The 22,963-nt window shown below is 42.9% G+C and overlaps 1 protein-coding gene across 3 annotated transcripts in view; it reads right to left on the reverse strand.

Annotated features, from left to right (window-relative positions):
* IGF1 (insulin like growth factor 1) overlaps positions 1-22,963 on the reverse strand; it is a 422,585-nt gene that overhangs the window by 259,900 nt on the left and 139,722 nt on the right. Inside the window, exon 3 of one of the 3 annotated variants that reach the window (XM_085653234.1) lies at positions 7,742-7,838. The exons of the other annotated variants lie outside the window; for them this stretch is intronic. Within the exon in view, the coding sequence (XP_085509360.1) occupies positions 7,742-7,837 (96 nt within the window). The 5' untranslated portion in view covers position 7,838. The remainder of the gene's footprint in view (positions 1-7,741; positions 7,839-22,963) is intronic. 3 annotated transcript variants of the gene reach the window in all.

Here is a 22,963-nt window from a genome sequence, read left to right on the forward strand (position 1 = left end):
AGCTCATGTAGAGACAGCTTTTAGCTGTCATTTGTCAAAAGGCCTACTGAGGACATTACCAATACGTACAGTGGGGATTGGGTCATCCCAATGATTACAATTAGTTGGTTTTCTTGTCACTCTCATTTTATTGCTTCTTATTCAATTGTTTTCCTTCTTCTTGTGTTTGCCCCTCCCCTGAAATGTATCTTCCCTACTTTTGATTGGATGACCTGCATTCTTCCACTGCTCATATTCAGATAACTACTTTTTTCTTATGCTTTTGGAACTTTAGAAATGCATGTGTTTTCTTGCTCTCTCCCTCTCATGTGCTGCTTCCTCCCTCAAATCCCCACCCCTCCATCCACAGGTTCTCTGTGTCCTTCATGTCATCTCCACCCTGCTCCTCTGTTGAGTACTCCATTCCTTCCTTCTGGCTTTTTCTATTTTATTTTTTCAACCCTCACCCTCCCAAACTCCTCCAATTACTCCATCAACCCACTATCTCCCGCTGCTCCGTGCACCTCCCTCCCTGTTGCTCCATGATCTCACATCCACCATTGATTTCCCCCTCCACCAGGTTCTCTGTTGCCCCCTACCACTGTCAGGTTCTTTTCTTACATATTTTTGGAGGACCCAACAGCTTCAATTTGCTGCCGGACCCCTTTTTTCTTAAGAAGTGATGTTTTACTTTTTTTTTTTTACTGCTCCAAGGTGGATGTCTGCATCATGCAAAGGTAATTTAATAAAAGCTCCATTATGCCATATGTTTGTACATGCGTGGAATACACATGTGTATAAACTTCATCAAGTTGGGTATCCATAGCTTTGGAGCTGCGTTATTTTGGCTCCACCCTTACACGTCACAAATGCACAATATATATGAGCACTTGGCACTCAATACTTTGTGTCCTAATTGTATTTATGTAATATTTTGCACCTGAATTCAGTACTGCAGTGCATTCACATTAGAACGAGGAATGATATACATTTTGTGCCTTAACTTTTATTGCAGCAAAAAACAGCTTTAGAGATTTGATAAACCATCTCCACGACTATTAAAATGTAGTGACATTCGAAACGAAAGACATTTGTTAAAACGCTTGCACTAATCTTTTGCAATGATATTTATAATGTAGCTCTTAGTTACATTTGTATTCATGCTTTCAAAGTTACTTTACATTTACTTAAAGTGCAATATGAATCTACAGCTGAATTTATGTACTTACATGTGTCATTCATTTATAGTTGTATGTGCACAAACAACATGTATTAATGTGCAACATCAAGTAAGATGCTTAACCTGACTTAACTAGGCCTGTATTTCTTTCTGCATAACTACTGTTTTTCCATTTCTGCTTGCGTAACCTTTTCCTTGCAGGTACGATCACATGGCTTGTTTTTCTGAGAATAGATGTAACTCCTTACTAGCAATAGAGAACCTGAGAAGCAGACCTTGACAAAGAACATGGAGAGCTAGAGCGTTAATTGACAATCTCTATTCAGTAATGTTGTGATGAGTTGCAGGTACCGAAGGATGATGTCATTCTCAGGAGTGGCCTGGGAGAGTATGCTAATGTTGCAGCTAACAATCTGAGAATAAAATTGACAATGTCAAAACCAGGTGGTGTGATCAATGGGTGTTACCCAAAGATTTGTGTGGTATTAGCTAGTGTTCTCACAGGTTGATGTTGGCCACTTTTCCTTTGGACGTTGAGAGGTTCCTGACCTCTATGCTTACCCTTTCGAATATTTTGCTGAGTGTGACTTAGGCTAACACCTATTCCCTATCCCTAGAAGACCGATCTTCTTAAATACTGCAACTTTTTATCTTTTTCGTATTTCCCTGAAACTTTGAGACTTTTTTAGATTGAAATGCCTTTAATAGCTTTCAGATTCTAGATTTGAGGTCTTTATAGATTCTGCTGTTAACTCTTTGTATTGCTGTGACTGAACTTCTTGTTTGTCTCATACTGATGCTCCTGAACGTCTTCAGGAGTTTTGGATATGCAGTTGTTATTCTATACCTTAACAGCATGGTATTGAGATTGATTTACATGAACTTGACTGCTAACTTGTAATAAAATGTATTATCTTTATTTACTAATTCCTGTTCTCTAATATGTGAACAAATGGGTTACACTGTTAATTATATGTGGTTGGCTACGTACTAGCTCCCATCACCTCACATTTTACACAAAAAGATCCATTGGGTAATGACTGGTAAGTGCCATCTGAAGGATGTTTAGGGCCCAGGACAAGACAAGCACTGGGATATGCTGTTTGGAACAATCTTGAAATTATTACACATTTATGGCTAATTCAAGCCTGTGATGCTGAACAACACTGAGGTAATAAGTCATAGGCAGACATAGGGGAAGAAGAGGGAGCCGAGATAGAAAGAGGGAGTCAGGCAAATAGAGATGTGGAGAGAGTGGGGAGTAAAGACAAGAAGGAAGCTTGAACAGGGGAGGTGAAGTAAATACAGAGAAGTGAGACAGGAAGGTTCCCACCAACTGCCTAAACACACAAGGCTAAGGGTTGGGTAGGTTGGTCATAAAGAGAAAGTTTCTATGAAGCATGCATGACCAGCTGTCAATTTAAAAAAGAAAGTGTTTTATGCACACTGTTATTATAGTGGAACTTCTGCATGTTCCAATCTCCACACTGATGGCCCTTCAGAGATGGTGATATTGGGCAGTAGCCCACCTCTAAAATGGCTCATGCTGCATTCCTTTTGATTTGTAGCCCACAACTTTCCTTTTCAGTTAAGTAATTTATTCATTGCTGGGATATTCTTAGCATTATTTACTGACATTTCACACACTACCTGGTCAATAACCATTTTGTAGTGGTTGTTTGAGATACAAGTTTGCTGTTCACTCTTCTTGCCATGGTATTGAGTTATATATTTAGTACTGGGTCACTGCACCCATGAGCGCGAAGTATTGGTGCTAAATACCAATATAATGTTATTAAGTATTTTCGTAACCTCCTACAAATGGACAATTTGCAATTCAACTTATAAATGCAAAGGCTGCATTGTACATTGCAGTCCCATTTATAAACCAACCAGAGTGCAAATTGCACATCACTGGTTTTCACATGGGAATAGTACATCAGCCCCAAGTATCTTGAAAGCATCACCATAATCATTCAGGATAGTTCTGTTTGTAGAGTCCTTCAGTCTCAGATCTTCTACTCAGTTGGAATTCTACAATCAGATTGGATGCTCACAGGAGCAATATACATTTAAACAGACAATGAGCATATTGAAAATCATATATTTTTGACCACCTAATCCTATTAATTTAATATTTGCCTATTCACATTGATTCCCCCAGAATGTCTTGATTTAAGGACTAGGTTTGCTAAACCTTTTTTGAACTTCAGGCCCTGAGAGCCTACTACACATCTCCCAGAGCATATGCTCTCAACCCCTAAACATGGTCAGTGCTTGGCTAAACAAAATTGGCACAGCTGATCAAGCTGCACCAAATTTGGTTAGGCAATGTTAAAGTAATATGGGACAGAGTTTGCACCAGTGGCATAAAAGGAACTTGTAATCTGTGAGCTGTAGCTCATAGTTACCGCACCTGCAAAAGCAATTTAAAATCATGGCTTTAGAATGGCCATTGTGGACATCAATTATGTAGCTTAATGATGCAGTCAGCAAATGTCAAAGTAAAACATTTTGACATGTTGATCAACGTATCTTTAACTTTAGCTCAAGACACTGATTAGTTGGTCTTGGAAACCACAGGGCATAGATGCATAATATAGAAAAAGTAGGTGTTAGAATGCCTCTTTGGTGGCAAGATTCAATGTTCTATCTCGCTAATTTAGACTGCTTAGGTTAAACATCATATTTTCTATGAGCTGACTAATTAGATTTGCTGAGCAAAACATAGGTGTGAATTGGCTCCTATCAGAGAACATAGGTCTGTGGGAGCAATTGACCTGCTATAAAGATCTTTAGGCAGAGGAAGGGAAGGATGATTAATGTATATTCACCCCTAGTTACAATAACATATAAGGGTAATATAAGGGTATGGGAGTGAACAGGTATAACAGGAGTGCACAACAGAGGGCTAAAAGGAACTCCTGGAGAAGTATTTATAGTAAATAGTGCTTTAATATGAAGCTTATCTTTGATGATGCTCGTCTCCCCACCAGGCTGACTCCTGATCTAACAAGAGATGCTGGAGCCTAGAACTAGCCTTAGTTGCTTTTTAGGAGAGGGAAAAATTGAGTTTCCTCATTATGCTAGGACAACACCTGGGTGGGATTACAGATATCCACTGAGTGCCATTTGGGTCCTGCCTTTTGGAAGACTCCCAGAATTGTGGTAATAATTTTACCCCAAATCGGTCACTGCTGCAAGTAGTGAGGGCTCTTCACCAGACATTGCTGAGCCACTATTATTTCATGAGACTTCCACCATCAGTACCTCAGAACCAACAAGGAAATGGAGAAGATGAGAAGAGGAGGGACATGCTGTCTACTTTCACTTCTACCCAGAAGCTGGAAGTGATTTGCAAGGGTCACATCAACTAGTCTTCTATGGTCCCAAGGGCATAAGGGACAAAAAGAGGAACCTTGATAAAATCCAAGATGGCGAGAGGACTCTACTATGGTTGTGCACTGGCTGAAGTGAGTGTTTCAGCTTGCCTCGCCTTGCACTGCTGTCTGTGACCTGGTATCCTGCTAGTTATACCTTGGAGTTTATGAGTCTGAGGACTGGCCAGATCAAGCAGCTTCGACATCTAACAAACATTGGACTGGCACAAGGTGCTCAGATTATCTGACAAAGATGCAACATAAGCAGGCAACATTTCTTGGTTTAGCCCACTAAAATCATTTGGTGGTGAAGTGTGAGTCTTCTCCATGACGGCAACACTCAGTATTCAAACCTTATGAAGCCCTGCCTAGCTTAAGCTCTTGGGTTTGTCCCACTGGAGAATCCTAGGCTCCAAAAAAACTGACAAAATTCAAAGGTTTCCCTAGAGTGGCTTAGTGGATGAAAAACAATTGGCAGGAATGCAGCCCTGAGCAATTCTCTGTGACTGAGATCAATTCATGTATTTCTTTCAACATGTTGTTGCTTATTGCAGTAGATGTCTTAATTTCAATGACCATGACAAGATGTATGTTCAGTGCTTCCTTGTTGAGCTGTTACTATTTGAACTGGACCTTGGCTGATTTGCAAATGGCTGGTCTCGGTCTAGAGTGGAAAAAGGATGGGCTTGAATGTGGTCTAAGTGAATGATAGTGGCTGAGGTTAATTCAAGCATTCCTTCCCTCACTTTATTATCTGTTAAAATCCAAAAGAAAACAGTGGGAGAGGATGAAAGCCTCCCCCTAACTCTTACACTGAAAGGCCTTGGTGTCTAGGATCTATGACTTACTCCAGTCAGAGCTTTTGGTGCAAAAATTGAGGGCTTCAGCAGAATCTCATATGTGGTGTACATGGCGTCATGGAACCCTCACCAGCCTCAGCATCCTGCCTTGCTGTGCTGACACATTTTAAGATCCAAAGCAGATAAAAAATGAAAATCTGAAAGAAGCCAGTGACAGAAAGGCAGCACAGTAACTCCAGTGGTGAAGCTTCATTCTACATCTTGCCAGCAGCTTTTGGTGACACAACTGAAAGGCTTTGGTAAAACCATGACTTTTTACTGTATCACAGTTGGTTTAAGATTTAAGGTTATTACTTCGTACAATGTCATGGAAGTCTGGCTATTTCTGATCTCAAGCTCCTGGTCTAACCCATCCCAATTCTTTTTTAAATTAATCAATTTAGGGTATGGGGAGACTAACAACATTTGGGTATGATACTCCTACAATCATATTTGTTATTTATATTGCCTGACTGGTCTTATAGTACAGCTAAGTAGCTCTCAGCACAATGGAAGCTAAAGGCTATGAGTGTCAATGATGCCCGGGGGGCATCATTGAGGCTCCTGAGTGTCACATTGATTCATTGAATTTGGGCTGGAAGGCCCCCTGGATGGCTTGGGGACACCCTGAGGAGTGGGCTCCCATAGCATCAGAAGGGCTGCAAAGGCCAGTTGTTACGCCCCTACTATGGTGCATAACAGCCTTTTTTGTTTATTTTCGTATTGCAGAAGTACAGTAAGTAAAAAAAAGACCTAAAGTGTTGCTCTTTCCCCTTGCTTAGCGACAAGTAAACTATGCTTTTTTTAATATTTAAAGTGTCTTTGGAGGACCTTTTAATTTGGAGTTTCTATTAATTATTGCCTGCCTGGACGCAGGTCTACAGCACACCCTGTTCCTAGGGCTAATCATTGATGCAATTCCACCATTCCTCGGTGCGGAAGTTATTGCATTTCCTCATAAGCCATTTAGACTTGCCAAGCGTCCCACATGGAAGAATACTCTACGCATTTATGAAACATATTGTTCCTATCAGTGGGAACTGTTGAAACACGTCCTGAGGCCAAACACTTGAGTAGTTTAACCTGTACATACGCACCCATAAATAACTCGTAACGACTTCCCTCCTAATGAAATGCTTGCTCGACATTGCAATAAAATGATATTGTTTTCATGGTTGCTTTTGGAACAGTGGTATGCCAGACCACTTACCACAAACAGAGAAGAAATGTAAAAAAGAAAGTTTAAGAGAAAAATGCATGAAAACTCATGTATTAATATGTCTGAAGCTATCATGTATTAATATGTATGTAAGAGCTGTTGTAAAATGAATAAACCTTTGCAGAGACCTTTTGTAGTGACTGTGAAACAAAAGATACTGAAGCACAACATAAACCCACTATCTTCTGGAAACCTTAGAAAGGGAGTTCAATTCTTCAAAGGCAAATAAGCAAAAGCTCTCTTTCTCTTTGCAGGCCTGAGTTTGAAAGGTAAGCTCCTTGGAACAGATAGCTCTGGATCAGTGCTTAATTTGTGTCGGTGGTTGCAGGTGATGTGCACCCCAGCCCATTTTTGGGGACCAGGACTTATTTTTCATCATGGAAGTTTCACCCACAACAAAAGAGAGGAAAACAGAAAAGGGAGGAAGGGAACGATAGGAAAAGAGTGACAAAGGGAGAAAGCAGGGATGAAAAACAGAATGAAAGAGTGAAATAAAGATAGAGTGGTTGGAGCTTTATGGACACTGTACTATGGAGTGCAGTTTATTGTGTAAGAGCTTAGAAGTGGAAGGGAGAACCATGGGTGTTTCTGTCTTTTTGACCAAGCTAAATGAAACAGTTATGGTGATTAGTCGGATAAAGGTGGGGTGGTGGAAGAAAGGAGGCAGCTAAATAAACCGTTCCAGCGTAAAGAGAGACATGAAAATAGCGCATGGGTTACGGAAGGGAATAAAAAGTGTTTTCTTGCCTTAATGTAGAGCATCAACATACTACAGGAATTTAAAAAAAGAGGTCTGAAGGAACTGAAAAGTAATTGTCAAACTAACAAATTTCCTATTTTAACTCCAAAGTTGCTTTCCTCTCGAGAAATATTAGCTGAACAGTATTACTCCAAATATAAATTGAAAGTAGAACTTTACTCAGGGAAGTGCATACACTTGTTTTGGTGAAAATATGTTCAGTAGGTTTAAGAAAATTAGCATTTAAAAATATTTCGGGTGGGATTGAAAGTGTTCCAAAGTTAGAGATATGTGGAGCATTAGTCCACAGAGGGCCCGTGAACTCAGGCTCGTGGACCAACTGCTGACTGAATTTGCAAGATACAGATGACCTAGAAATCCTTTCGGATGAGGGAGCTTTTTTACCCAATCTGCGGCTTCAGGTCCGCTGACCAAAAGTGGTTGGCTGATTGGCTGACCACAACAGAAACTGGTGCAGCTGCTCCTAATCGTTCCCTGCATCCTAAAAAACATTACAAGAAGCCAGGTAGGCAAAATAGATTATTATATCATAGATTGAAAATTAACACAAGTAAGTAACATATTTAGCAAATCCGTCGTGCATACTCATGCATGCAGCAAAAATCTAAACATTTAGTCACACAAATCAAAGAATGTAAAGGATGATTTCGAAGGTAAAGGATGGTTCAATAAAATTCTCTCAGTAGTGACACAGGATTCAAGTTAGAGTCCTCTAGAGAAATATCCATAAGTATTGACAAAGGGAAATGGAGCATTAATCGAAACAATCAGGTCTGGAATCTCACCACACAGCTCCGAACAGTCCAGCAGATAAGTTCATTAGCTTTAGGGAATGGGAAGGACAAGATAGTTCGACAGGCAGGATAGTGTTAAGGAAGTGATGGAACGATAGCAACAGCCACAGTTCTCAAGAGCATTGCCAAAGAGTTATTGTGTAGTTTTCACTAGTCATAGAAACTGCACATTTGTGGACAACATAAACTTTGAGATGGCGACAGACCGATTCTGTGCACCCTCGCAGGGTATGTGGTTCCTTAGACTAGCTGGCTCACAGTACCACCAGAAGCCTCCCTAAACCTAAACAGGGAGCAAACAGTTCTGGCAACCACTGAACATGGCAACCCTGTTCCCTCAGGAACCATGGTGACAGACCTAGAACTTTTCGCTCATGCACTTGTGCTCTCTTTTGCTCAGAGAAATATACAAAGAATTCACAGAGGGACATTTTCAATATTTATTCAACTGAAATTATTCTTGTATAGAATATATGTGCTGCAATGATCAATGGACAGAAGCAGATGAAAGTTATAATAAGCGTCAGAGCAGTAAACAAAGCAAACAATTCCACCATTGTCCCGAAACAATGTCTATTTGCAAGCATATATAACAATATAATAATCCGGGGTACTCCTACTATGCAGACCCTAACCTACGTGCCTAGGGTGTATGTGTATGTTTTACCAAGAATCCTCTTACTGGATGATCCAACCCTATTACCTGAAGGGTAAGAATGTAGACCTGTCTTGGTCACGAGCTGGAAACCCCTCACGGAGATGTAGTCAGCCGCTGGGTAAAAGCTTCAACATGTAGGGACCCCTCGAAGTTAGCAGAAGTGTCTCCTTTGACTATGCTCGGAAACAGATATTTATTTATAGAAAATGGCATCCTTACTTTGGGCTGAGATTGTGATCAGGCTGCCATTGTTTGTATGCTACAGATAGCTGTGTCGCCATATTGGCGAAAATAAACACATTTGCACAACATGCATCTAGGCCTTGTACATAATTGCCAAGGCAATGTGATAATGGTCTTGCGAAGTTGATTAGTGTAAGCAAGGTCGGTGTTTCTAGGAAACTAACCCACAGTGTCACAAAGGCAAATGTGTGTCAAAAGTCGATGTGGAAAGGGAAGGCAACTTTAGGACAGATCCATGTACTTGTAAAACTGACAAAGTGTCCTACTAGGCCTAACTGAGATGCATGAAAAAGTCTTCAGAAAGCCAAAACAGATGTGAGCAAAATCAGGAAAGAGTGGCTCAAGAATAATGGCTCAATAAGAATGGCTGACTCCTCTTAAGCCCAGTAGACTTTATAGTTCTATATTTGTCATCATGATGTTGCTGTCAGTCCATGATGGAGTGATTCCATGTGATCACTCTTCAGTTTAGCAGGTACACATTGATACTCCAGGATATTTTCCCATACGAATCAAGAGAAGAACAGTACATTGCATCACCACAGGTTTGAAGACAAAAATACTTTAACATTGTTACTTGTCCATAGGCATGGTCAAAGTTAGGTTCTCATGAAAGCCTCACAAAGGAGAATTAAAAGAAAGTGTCTGAGTTGTCCTTTAAGGAATGTGGCATGATTAGAACAAATAAGTAACATTTGAAAGCATGTCAAAATACCTTACATCAGGCAATGAAAAGACACAGCCTAAAGAGGAAACTTAATTCAAACATCTTTTAAACTCATACTTCATTTATTGTAAAACCCCTAGTCTATGTTAAAAAACAAAACATAATAAAATTACTCAAATATATCATACATAAGCATTCTTTAATGTTTCTCAGTGATTAATATACATAAACATGCAACTGTGATTATGACACACTACTTCATTCTCAAAGTAGCAACATGTAAAATATTTTTAAATCGTTTGACCAAAATCATTTTAATAAATCTAGAATCTACATAATATTAGGCATCTACACAAAAAAATATCAAAGCTCTAACATGTATAATAACGTTTTTGTACTGAGATATGCTGTCAAGTCACGCTGCAAGAAATGCTAAGTTTTCATGTTTCATTTTCACGACAACTTTGTTAGAAATATAAGTAATTATTTATCTCAAAATCACTATGTTTATTCACTCTACCATTATCTACCTAACAAGCACACTTTTAACGGTGCTGGATGATTCAACTTTACTTGTTCCCAGTATTATTTTTCTACACAAGAACAGGGTGCATATTTTTACACAGTTGTCATTTTCCGTGATATTGTCTTAATCAGTATTTTTGCTTGAACACATGCGACGTGGAAAGATAGATTTTGTTTTGCACCCAGTGCTGATTATGACTGGATTCTGTGCAGCCATTAGGCAAGGAGCGGCAAAGGTTGCATGCCTACTCTTGGAACTTTGAAAGTGGTATTCTAAAAATACACTGATCATAAGAGTGGTGAGAGCGGTCTGGCGAATAATGAAAGCATTCACCTGAACCAAAGAATGAAGAGACATTTGCCATATACATATATAAGGGCAAATGCTAGTGCTTTAAAATGCCTTAGATTGCCTACAGAGAGTCAGGGGGAAATCAAAGAGGAGGGGGTACCTGTTCATATTTCCTGAATTTTGTAATTATCTCAGCCTACAGAGATGATGTTTCACCCTTGCTTCAATAAAGCTCACACTGGGGATGCTCTCTCACCCTTACTCTCCATTGTCAATATCTCTAGATTCTTCCCAGAATTTGTCAAGATAGGTCAGACTTGTCATCTACTAAAGAAACCTATAGTAAACCCGGATGATCTTGCCAACTACCAGCCCATCCCTCACCTGTCATTTATCAGCAAGATCATTCAAAAGGTAGCCTAAATTCAACTTCATGATCTTATTAATGATAGCCATCTCCTGCAAGGCTATCACAGGGGACCCAGTGGACCATCCCATCCTTGTATTACCCCTTGAGTCTCAAATGGTATTCACTAGAAAGTGCCATCACTGGTTCTTCTCCTATCTTTCCAACTGACACCAGGTTGTTTCCATGGGCACTTCCAGGTCCCAAAGGATCCCTATCGCCTGTGGGATCCATACTGTCCTATGTTATCTTCAATCTCTATATGGAGCCACTAGGTGGATAACAGAATTCACCAATACGGTGATGATACACATCTCTACTTGAAAGTCTTATCTTCTCCAGGCAATCAGCACTTAAAGCACTGCATGCATATCATCCAGATCTGGATGTCTGGTGCCTACCTGACGCTCACCCCTATCTGGAATTCCTGTTATTTGGCAAGAACAACAAACAAGAAATAATACAAACCTGGCTCAATGACATGGACCGTGATGGCTTAGAACCACAACTTTCATTGAAAGACAAAATGTCAACTGGATTCTCCATGGTCACCAACCTCAACCTCAAGGAGCACATTGCCAAAAAACACAACTGCCTGTTACACACGCTCTTCTCTCAAGAAAGTGAAACATTTTTTTCCAGAAATTGTGTTCAGAGCTGTCGTTCAAGCCCTTATATTTTCATACCTGTATGTGGTAACACCCTGCTCCCAGACTTCACATTGGCACCCCTTAAGGGCATCCTATACACTGCAACAAGTTTTATCTAGGGCCTGAAGAAATGTGATCAAATTACCCCAATCCTGATCACACCATCTGTATCATTTACAAAGCCATCACAACCAGTAACATAGATTTTCATGAAAACACACTTACCATCTCTGTTGATTTTTGGCACATAAGCAATTAAGACACCATCATAATGCAGACTAAGATGTGTGGAGAAAAAAACCAAGGCAGCAGGCCTTTTCCAAATGTGCACTCAAGATCCAGAACAACATCCTTGTATCCATCAGGATTGTTCCATTTCGGCTCCGAATTAGGAAAGAGTTAAGGATGCACCTTTTTAAAGCATCCTACATCACAGTGCATGTTCTAAAACCAGCTACCTCAGCTATCAGTGGATGACTTTATGCTTGTCTTAGACCCAGTACAGTGCTCTGCTCCCTTTTAGCTAGTTTTGTAGTACAGATATACATACATACATATATCAAATTAGTTTAAATGCAGATTTTTTAATTTGTTGGGACTGAGGCGTTTTTTTAAGACTAAGATCAATGCTATTTCAAAGTAAATTTTGAGAGACTAAAATACTTTACCAAAGTAATATGGTGGGGGAAACACAAATAATTGACAATGGAGAAAGGGATTATGAATTTTACAATATGTTCTTGTAAAAATGCTAAGTATATTTTCTGGAATTCAGTTTGAATCCAGATTGTCATTTATCTTTGCAACAACATTTAAAATTCCCAGCTCGTCAGGCCACAAGTCCAAACTCTAGATGAACAAAAAATTGTAGGAGGTAAGTATACCTTTTGCTTTAGATTTAGCCTGAGCCACTTCGTGTTTTAAAATAATCCCACTGGCAAACCTAATCAGGCTTTAATGTCCCACAGGCATTCACAAATGTTGTTTACTTACATTTCCTGTGGAAATGTTGCATGTCACATTAAAGCCTAACATCTTAGCTTTACCAATGCTGATCAATAATGGATTGCTTTCTTAGTAAAATTGATATGTGTGCTAAAGATGTCAATGTGACAAACAGCATGGTGATTGAGTGTACGTATCAGAGGTAAAAAAGTCCGCAATGAACGCACTTTCTTAAAGGTACACCAAATAGCTAATAGCATGAGGTGAGAGAGTAGTACTCCTCTGGATCAGTGGCGTAGCTGGGGGGCAGTCTACCCAGGGCATCATATTTTGGGAGCGGCTGCGAGCGTTATCACCCCCCGCTCATCATCGTTTGTCACCAGCACACCCCCTTCTCCAGCTCTTACCTGCACTGGGTGGCAAACTAAGGGAGGGTTCACCCCGGGCGGCAAAAGCTCTTGCGACGCCACTGCTCTGGGTGGAGGCAAAGCCCAAGTGACGTACATTTTAAAGAATTGATAACTTTGATCTAGAACACAGTTGTGCAAGAGGATGCCAATAAGATTCAAATAAGCATTAAAAAAAAGTAGGCAGGAATGAAAAGCAATGAAGCTTCCACCGGGGCATGATCCAAGAAGCTGACAAAAAAAGGGAGGATGCGAGATTGTTTGAACTGTACTCACTGCACACAGTGACATTGATGAACGTGAAGTTTTATATGTGAATTGGGGTGCTGGTGATATCAGAGGTTGCAAACAGATTTAACATACTCTGATTCAGAAAGACTTAATTCAGTGTGAATTTCGCTGCTGATTTGATGCTTTTCCATAGCCCAATTGCAACTTGAATATTATCCATCAAATTATATTATGTTAAGGGGACGCCTACAATTGGATGGCAAAAATCTTGTTCAAATAATGTAGCTGAAAATGGAAGCTGTGGTATGGACTGATAATGCTGAGTGGGTCTCTTCATGTGGCTTCCATATTGTTCCCTTTTGAACGTACGCCTACCACAGGATATACAGATACATCGTTTCCTCCACCCAGAAAAGTATTTTTCCACTAATATGAGAGAGTCAAGATGAAGACTCATTACAAAAGGTTTTGTTTGCCTCATGGACTTTTTAAATCTACCTACATTCATTGACCCATAAAACAGAAATTCACAAACCCTCATCTCCAACGCGAAGGGCTATTTTATGGATTTCCTTAAAATATCAACTACAACTGACTACCATTCTCTAGGATGGACCCAGTGGACCTTCCTAACAGCAACTGGTTAAGAACTGCTTTAGCCTCCCACAGACTTACAAAGTTGTGGCCCAAGACATTTAATTCTGTGCAAACATGAAAGGAAAAAGGAATCTGGTTTCCACCTTCTCTGGGTCTACAGTTCTCCTGTAATCCAACCCACACAGTGAAGGGCATTTATTCATTTAACTATTGATGTTTTTTGAGGACTGGAGTTCAGGCCACGAGAATTGTAGGAATAATGTGCATTATTTTTTTAGAATAAAAGGTCTAGGGCCAGTGAAATACGTAATAGAGATGCACATAAATCAATGGACATCTGAAGACGAACACCTGACTTACTTTGAGGCTTTTCTGGACTGCCTAACTCAATGAACCTTGAAGCCCAATGGGCTTTGAACCTTTGGATAGCTTTATTCCCCACATATAAAAATCAGGTGGTCCAGCCTTCAGCATTCCTGTTCACAGTACTTTAGTCGCATAAACTGGCGTCTTCCTCCTGGCGCACATGTGCCTTTTGCTGCCTCTGTTTTAAAAAGGCAGGCCATCTCAGCAGTGCCAGCGCGCTAAGGCATGAGCCAGCCGAGCTAACCAAGACCGTCTGACAGAAGTCTGTGCCACCTGAGGTTATTGAGGGAGCCTCCTGCCACATGGCAGACTGGCTCCACTTTTGGGGTGCTACTGATGAACAGTGGTGGAAGATGAATCTTTGATGATGCCAAGTGCACTAGTCAAAGCCTAGTGCAAGGCTTACTGTGGCATTGTTACAGCGCTGGTGCTAAAATAGCCAACAATTAAACAAATTCACTTTCTCTGTTGAACATCTTGCAGCCAGGTATTCTCAAGGATCAGAAAATCCAAACAAGCAACGGAGAGTCAGATTTACTAACAAGTCATGCAGCGCAACGTAGAAAGACAACTTGCTGCGCTGCGTGGTGTCAAAGGGAGTGGGCAGGAATGTGCCATATCTACTGAGGGCAGCACAGCGCCAGCACAGGCACCCTTGTGCCATGTGGAAGGGGGGCCTGCGTGCAGCCAGGATTGTTTTTGTGCAGGAAAGTAGCCCTGCCTCCACAAAAACAATCCTTAGAGGCATTTTCTTCTTTCGACACGTGCTGCAGAATCCAGCACATAAACATATTTCTCCTTGTTAAGCCTCACCTCGGAAATTTTTGACGCATGTCTAAGTTTACCAGTCTTAGTAAATCTGGGAATATGCCAAAATACCTTAGTAGATGTGTGGGAACACCCATGCTCCAACCATGGAACGCCTTCCCTGGTCAGAGTACCGCAAGGCAGCGACTTGCGCTGTCTTGCATTACTGCAGATATACTTAGCCACCCAGAGCCACGAAAGGTGGCTTTGCATGATTTGGTAAATTTCATTGAAGCCCTTGATTGACTTGCGCCGCCTTGCATGACGCAATGGCAATGCAAGTGCTTTGTAAATCCGGGCCGTAGTGTTTACGAGTTGCCCCTATATTGAGTTCCACAGTCACCTTTTGGGAGCTGCTAAAGGTCTTCTTAGCCGGTTTAATTCACATGGCATGCGGTCCTCCAGTGCCATTGGTTGGCCTGCACAGTAACATGATGTCAGCCTCCGCTGGGCTCAGGCTATTGAGAAATTCGTCTTGGAAGAGAAAACTCTCACAGAGGAAGCTGTCCAACAGTTCTAAGAATTCTGTATTTTAAACCATATTCAATATATTTCATTATGTGCTGTTGCAAACTTCGTCCAAAGTCATTGGGAGCTTTATTCTTTCCAGAGACAGGAGTGAGCCGGAGGTCACTGGATTATGTGAGTGCTGACTTACAGATGCTAAACCGCTCCAGTCTCACCTACTGCAGCCCCAGCGGGATGTGCTCACTTGTTAGCAATGATTATCCAGTGAGGGAGTGAGCGACAGGATCTTAAAGCAATACAACATAATACCTGAGAAGCCCAATCAATCCGATTATTTCTTTCTGCCTGCCAGAAACAACATGTGCAACAGATTCTATAGTTCAACAAAGCCTTATAACGCTAAAAATCAACTTCTAGTAGTGGCTTAGTAGGGATTTCATGGGCCATACTGCAAGAAAAGAAAATGGCCCTCTGCTTCCTTGGAGGATAGTTCAAGACAGCCATAATTCCACTGAAGTGTACTTTTAATACTGGAGCTCCGGTGCCACTGCACCTGCTAGGATAGTAGTAACTACCCACCAGCCGTTGGAAATCCCCTTGACAGATTGGGCTTTCAGAAAACTAACATGAAGCGAATTCCCCAGTTTCATAGCAATTTTGTAATTAAAAGTAACGTATTTTGCTTATGGCTTTCAAACTCGGAGCTATCCAATCCCAGTAGTTAACTGTATTTAAGAAGGCAGAGAAAAGCTTTCCGAATCCCTCTCACTAATCAATCTGATGCAGAGCCCGTTGGCGGGGGCGGCGGGAGGTTGGGGTGGAGAGATAATGACATACTATTTACATATTTCCCTTGGGAGTTTATGGTTCTGAGAAAATATGGACTCCAGGGTTTGAGGCACATGCCAACATCATGTTGCTTAGAGACAAGCCATGGCTCTCTCTGATCCCAGGACCAAAGAACCTATACTGACCCTGTGGCTTCTCCAATGAGCCTGTTGAATAGCTGCCTGACCATGGATGTGTCTGACCAGGGTTGTGTGTGCATTAGGAGAGTGGTAGATGATGTTGGGTGCAGAACCCTGCTTGTTCCATTTCAGGAACTGCTAAGGGATGGCTGATTCCAGTAGAACCAGGCTGTCAGGCTCACCTGCTAGGGCTACAAGCATACTTGCAAGTAGGCATACATGCACAATACTTTGCCTTCTATCTGAACTTCTTTCCAGTGGCCAATGTTTTGCACAACCTGGCTCTACTATGCCTGTGTCCTGCTCCATGAGTAATTTGAAGAGGTGATAACATCACCTAGTTGTAGAGATTGATTGATATTGTGCTGCATGCAAGGTGCAGTGTGCAGCTTTCTTTGGAAGGCAAGACAGGTTAACATTGATATAAATCTTCTTTCCTGTTCCTTTTTTGGGAACTAGCAATATGGGGAAGCCCATGGAGTTAGTCCTTACACTGACTGTGTAATGTTTTGTGTAAGGAAGTTGTGAATTGCCTCTCATACTTTTTACAAATCAGACTCTGATGTACTTCTACCTAAAGTGTTATTCAAATATAAAAACCATCCGTTCGGTTCAATGGCAGGAGCTGTTAGATAATTGGAAGGCAATCTTGATGCAAGTTTGACATTGCAATCACAATGACCATAAGTAAGAAATTGGGTTGTTGGTTGACTGGGGTGTGAACCCTGCTCAAGTAGGAACCACAAACCTTGCCAGGGTGAGGCACAAGCCAACCCTAAATTAACTTATGCTCAACCCAACTGGCACAGAGCAGCCAGGCTTAACTTTGAGGCAATGTGAAAAGTATTTTTGCAACACTTCATACAGTAATGAAGTGAGAAACACCACACAAAAAGCATTCCACCCCAAATTAGAAAACTAGAGTAGAAGTTAATAAATAACACAAGACCAGATAGACAAACATCCAATCAGTAGAACCAGAGTTATGAATTTGTAAAGGTTTTAGTGAAAATAGCACAGAAAAGTATAAAGCACCTGCTTTGGATATCTAGTTGCTTCTGATCGAGACAAAGACACAAGTTCAGGCTGACCACAATGGAGCGTGGGCCAGCTACAGGGACCAAGTTAGACCTGGTATTTGGAGTCCGTTGCAAGGATCAGCGTCAAAGATGTGTCTCACAGCCTAAGCAATGTGTCAGTTTAGAGATGAAGCGAGGGCATTGTCATCCACAATCCAGTCAACAGGGCTTGCGATATGAGGTCCTGCATCAAAAATTCAGCACGCCATCGAGGTGATGCGTCGAATCCTAAGAGCTGCAAGGCTGCAATGCAGAGTCGGTCGTTGTCATCAAGACTGTCGTCGACATGGGATAGGGCGTGTCACCAAGTGGCAATTCTGATGGACTGCAGCAGTGATGCAGGTCTTTGCGACGGGTCCAATTCACACAGCAGTGGAGATACATCGGTTCTGCTAGGGTTTGCGTTGCACAGCAGAGGAGAAGGTCCATTCCGCTGGATTCACAGAGGCTGGGAGAGCACCTTAAGCCCACTTTCAATAGTCCGGGACTGGGGTCCAGCTAGCCCTTGGAGCCACTTTCATCTCTGGGTTCCAGAGATGCAGGCACAGTCCTTCTCACTCAAGCAAGAGGGCAGCAGGTCGGCACAGCAGAGCAGCAGTCCAGCAGAGTAGGAGTGATTTCAGCAGCACAACTGTCCTTCCTGGCAGAGTGTCCACAGGTCCAGAAGAATACTGAAGAGTTGGTGTCTGAGGTCCAATATTTATACCCAGTTCTGCCTTTGAAGTGAGAGAGAAGCTTCTGGAGGTTTCCTTTGAGGTTCACAGGTGCCCTTTCTCCCCTTCTCCAGCTCTAGACCAACTGCAGGGGGTAAGGAGCCCTTTGTGTGGAGGCAGTACACAGTCTATTCAAGTGTAAGTAAGGGTGTGCCCAGCTCCTCCCTCCCATCCTGTCCGTGATGGCTTTTCCAGGCACACCTAAGCTCTCTATTGTGTGTGGATGTCTAGGAGGAATATTCAAAGCCCAACAATCAACTACATCCAGTCATGTGACCTATAGACAGGCTATAAGAACTAAATGGCTAATGATGTGGGTCCTGGGCTCACTGTGCCACTGGAATCAAGCTATCCTGGCTGAGGAGGGGTGAAACCCCGAAACCGGTCCTAGGGTGCTTGTTTCTGGCCATAGGAGGACCTGGCTTGGCAGTTCGGGCTTGACTGTTCCCATGAGGTACAGGGTCAAGACTGATTTGCATATGGCCAGGTCCAAACTGGGGTTGCAAGGTGAGCAAAAGAATGATGAATTTAACCCAGATCTCTTGACTGGGGGTGAATGTTTTGATTTGTTCTGCATTCTGTCCATCAATTGTGTGTCTTTTGCTTTCTCGCCCTAAGTGCACCAGGTATGCCCAGACGTGGGTCCTGGGCTCACTGTGCCACTGGAATCAAGTTATCCTGGCTGAGGAGGGGTGAAACCCCGAAACCGGTCCTAGGATGCTTGTTTCTGGTCCAGGGAGGATCTGGCTTGGCAGTTCGGACTGGACTGTTCACATGAGGCACAGGGTCAAGACTGATATGCATATAGCCAGGTCCAAACTGGGGTGGCATGGTGAGCAAAAGAATGATGGATTTAACCCAGATCTCTTGACTGGGGGTGAATGTTTTGATTTGTTCTGCATTTTGTCCATCAATTGTGTGTCTTTTGCTTTCTCGCCCTAAGTGCACCAGGTATGTCCAGACGTGGGTCCTGGGCTCACTGTGCCACTGGAATCAAGTAATCCTGGCTGAGTAGGGGTGAAACCCCCAAACCGGTCCTAGGATGCTTGTTTCTGGTCCAGGGAGAACCTGGCTTGGCAGTTCGGGCTGGACTGTTCCCATAAGGCACAGGGTCAAGACTGATTTGCATATGGCCAGGTCCAAACTGGGGTGACATGGTGAGAAAAAGAATGATGGATTTAACCGAAATCCCTTGACTGGGGGTGAATGTTTTGATTTGTTCTGCATTCCGTCCATCAATTGTGTGTCTATAACTTTCTGAAAGTGGCATTTTCAAAATTGCAATTTAAAATCCCACTTCACCGTAAGTTAGAGTTTCTCATTACCATTTCGAAGACAACAAATATAAACTGTTTACCCGTTTCCATTTGGAAATTTCACTTATAAAATGCAATAAGGTAACTCCAATGTTATCCAATAGGTAGGGCTTGTAGTAGTGAAGGATGAATGTAAGAGTTTTTCACTTCCAGGACATGTAAAATTTAAAAGTGCATGCCCTATGTTTTAAATACATTGCATACTGACCTTGGGGTTGTTCAGGGTCTACCCTAAGGGTGACTTATATGTATTAAAAAGGAAGGTTTGGGCCTGGCAAAAGGTTTATTTTGACAGGTCGACATGACAGTTTAAAACTGCACACAGGCTACAATGGTAGGTCTGAGACATGTTTATAGTTCTACCTAAGTGGGTGGCACAATCTGTGCTGCAGGTCCACTAGTAGCATTTAATGTACAGGCCCTGGGCACAGGTAGTGGCACTTTACTAAGGGCGTACAAGTACATTAAATATGCCAAAAAGAAATAAGCCAATGTTACCATGTTTTAAGAAGTGAGCACATGCACTCTAACACTGGTTAGCAGTGTTAAAGTGCCTAGAGTCCTAAGGTCAGCAAAAACAAGATCATGAAAAATCAGGGGAGGAAGGCAAAATATTTGGGGAAAGACTACCCCAAGGATGACATGTCTAACATAGTAAGCGGCTTTCCTTTGGCTTTGTTCCTGAGTCTCCTTGGTGGTATTAGAGGCTGTTTCCCAGCCGTTATTAAGGCTTTCTTGTAAAAAGTTATTAAAACACTGGTTCAGATGTGCTAGGGCATTTCCATGAAAACATTTATGAATCCACTTAAAATCATTTTAATTGGAATCCACAACACCGCTGGCAGCTAATCCTGGTTATGCGTGGTATTGCGAAGATCAAGCACTTCCCCTACTGTAGAATTTTGAAAAACTTGGAGCATAATAGCATTAGCTTTCGAGTTTCCTGCTAACAAGACATTGCAATAATCCATTTTGAACATATGATGGCTCTTGCAGTCATCACAAGATTTTCCTGTGATACCAGATATTTTGGACTGGATGAACTATTTGACTTGTCCATGTATCCAGAATAATTTGTCTAAGCACTCTCCTATCATTTTACCCTATCTTTGAATATATGATTGGGTATTGCCACACAGAAAGAGGGGCATTGTGTGGTATCATTATTCAACAGGTTGTTGGTACCCACCAGCAAAAAACTAGATTTTCAAGGAATTTAAGGCGAATCGGTTCTCATTCTTCCACTCTTGAATACCATCAAATACAACCTGAGTATCATCGACATACTTTAGTTCATCCCTAAGTTAACCAGTACCTCATGTAACGACTTTGCATAAATATTTTTAAGAAGTGAAGATAGAAAGGAGCACTTAGTCAAGGACCGTGCAATTACCTGCCATAGTCTCTGCATGGCTCTTATCTACTGCAATGCTTGCCTTCCAGCAGATAGAAATTAAGTACAACTCCACAATATTTGTCACTAGCCAATCTTTTCAAAAGCTTGGGTGATAAGGATATTGAATGCTGCTGAGACATCCAGTACCATCAGGAGTGATGGATCCCCATTGTTTTTACAGTGGTACACTTAACATGGATCGGTGTTGTCTATGAGTCTCAATGTGGGCTATAACCTGATTACCTCTACCCAAGGATACTATACCTTGCTGGTGTCTTGAAGATGCAATATAGCTTGTAGGCACCAAGGGATGTTTAAGGTGGGTAAATAGTGGGAAGACATCGAAGTTTAATCCTCACTTGTTTTCAGAAGAAAAAGAATCCAAACATACTTTAAGGTATTGGGAATAATTTCCTAAGCATTTAAATTATTCATACTTCTGTATTTAGGGCAGACTCCATAGTAAAACATGGTGTGATGCAGCTTTTGAGCGATTAACAAAATCAGCTGCACCAGACAGATTTCCTCGGTGTAGTAGTTACTTTTACATATGGTCTCACTCTCACGGTGTGCACTCGGTGTTCTAAGTTGGAACAGCAGAGTAAGCGCCATGACAGTTGCTGCGATAAGATGAGGCAAGAAGGTGGGTTTATCAGTGTTTCTTTTATGACAGAATAAACTTGTGTTAAGTACTTCTGGTGTCCACGCCTTACTTAACAAATTGGTGACGGGATTAACACCACTGCGTCAAACTTCAAGCAAGGAAAAATATTTGATTATGGAGCATGTGGATTTTACAGTTGGTTGCTGGCTTTTGAAAGCTTACTGGTGGATTTTAACAGGACCACTATTGTGTGGATTAAGTGCCCTGGCTTTGGTACGTCTGTTTAATATTCAAGGGATGTCGGATTATGGTGGGCCCCGGGAGAAGCTAAGTTACAGACTAGTCTTCCCCCAGGGTCTTTCGCGCAAGGAGGTCCAGGCTGGGGTGGGGTTTGGGGGCGGGTATAAGAATGCAGGGGAGGAAGGTGACTTTCTCTTCCTGCATTCTGACATCATCGGGTGGGGAACAACTTAGCAAAGGAGTCGGGAGCAGGGCCTAGTTAACGTTAGGCCAGGAAGTAGGTGGTGTCTGCGGCGGTGCCCACTGGTCGGTGGTGCCTGGAGGCCTTGGAGCGGGCGTCGGTGCGGGCGGAGAGCGGGATGGCCGAAGTCACGCCTGAGCAGGTGAGGGAGGCACTGAGGGTGCTGGGGTATGCCGGCCGGGAGGATCTCCTCCGGCCCGGCGTTCTGGCAGAGGCGTGGGTGGGGCTCTCATGGGCCCGAGGGCGGCCTCGGCGGGCGTTGCGGCGGCGGTGGTGGCGTGTATGGAGGAGCCACCACCGCACGGGAGATGTGCGCCGGGGAGGGGCTCGGTGAAGAGAGAGGCGGCGCACTGAGGCCGGTGCAAGAGCCTGCCTCCGTGTTTGGAAGTGTGCGAGTGGGAGGTGGGAGGGCTCTTGGAAGCGGAGGGGGCTCGGGGAGTCTCTGGGGAGCGGCGTGCCAGGCCTGTGCTCATGCCAGGAGTGGAAGGGGAGGGAGCGGGGCCTTGTCTGGGTGTGGAGGCCACAGGCAAAGTTTTCGAGCAGGCTGATGGGAGGGGGAAGGGGGAGATGGGGATGGTGTGTCCCGGTGGCGTTTTGCAGGCAAAGGGAATTGCGGCAAGCAGAGTTGTTGGTGGGGAGATACAGGGCCAGAGGGAGGATTCTCCTATTGACCTGTCCAAGGGATCTCAGGCGAGCACCCCGTGCAGGTGGGAGGTGCTGTTGATCTGCCCAGGGCGGTTGAGGAGGTTGGAAGGAAGAGGGCACCAGTTATTTGGGTGGGATGGTCCCTTGGGTGCACATGCAGGGTGTGGGTCACGGGGGTATTGCCCTCCCTTACTTTCCAGGTGGGAGGCCAAGCGGGTGGAGGACAGGATCAGGGAACAACGACTGCTGGTGCAGGAGATGGAGGCGCGCTGGGCGGAGCTGGAGGCTGCCAGGGGAGGGGCGGTCGGGGAAGACGAGGCAGAGGGGCCCCCCATGCCCACCTCGGAG

Source organism: Triturus cristatus, chromosome 4_1, assembly GCF_964204655.1.
Source record: "Triturus cristatus chromosome 4_1, aTriCri1.1, whole genome shotgun sequence".
NCBI lineage: Eukaryota > Metazoa > Chordata > Amphibia > Caudata > Salamandridae > Triturus > Triturus cristatus.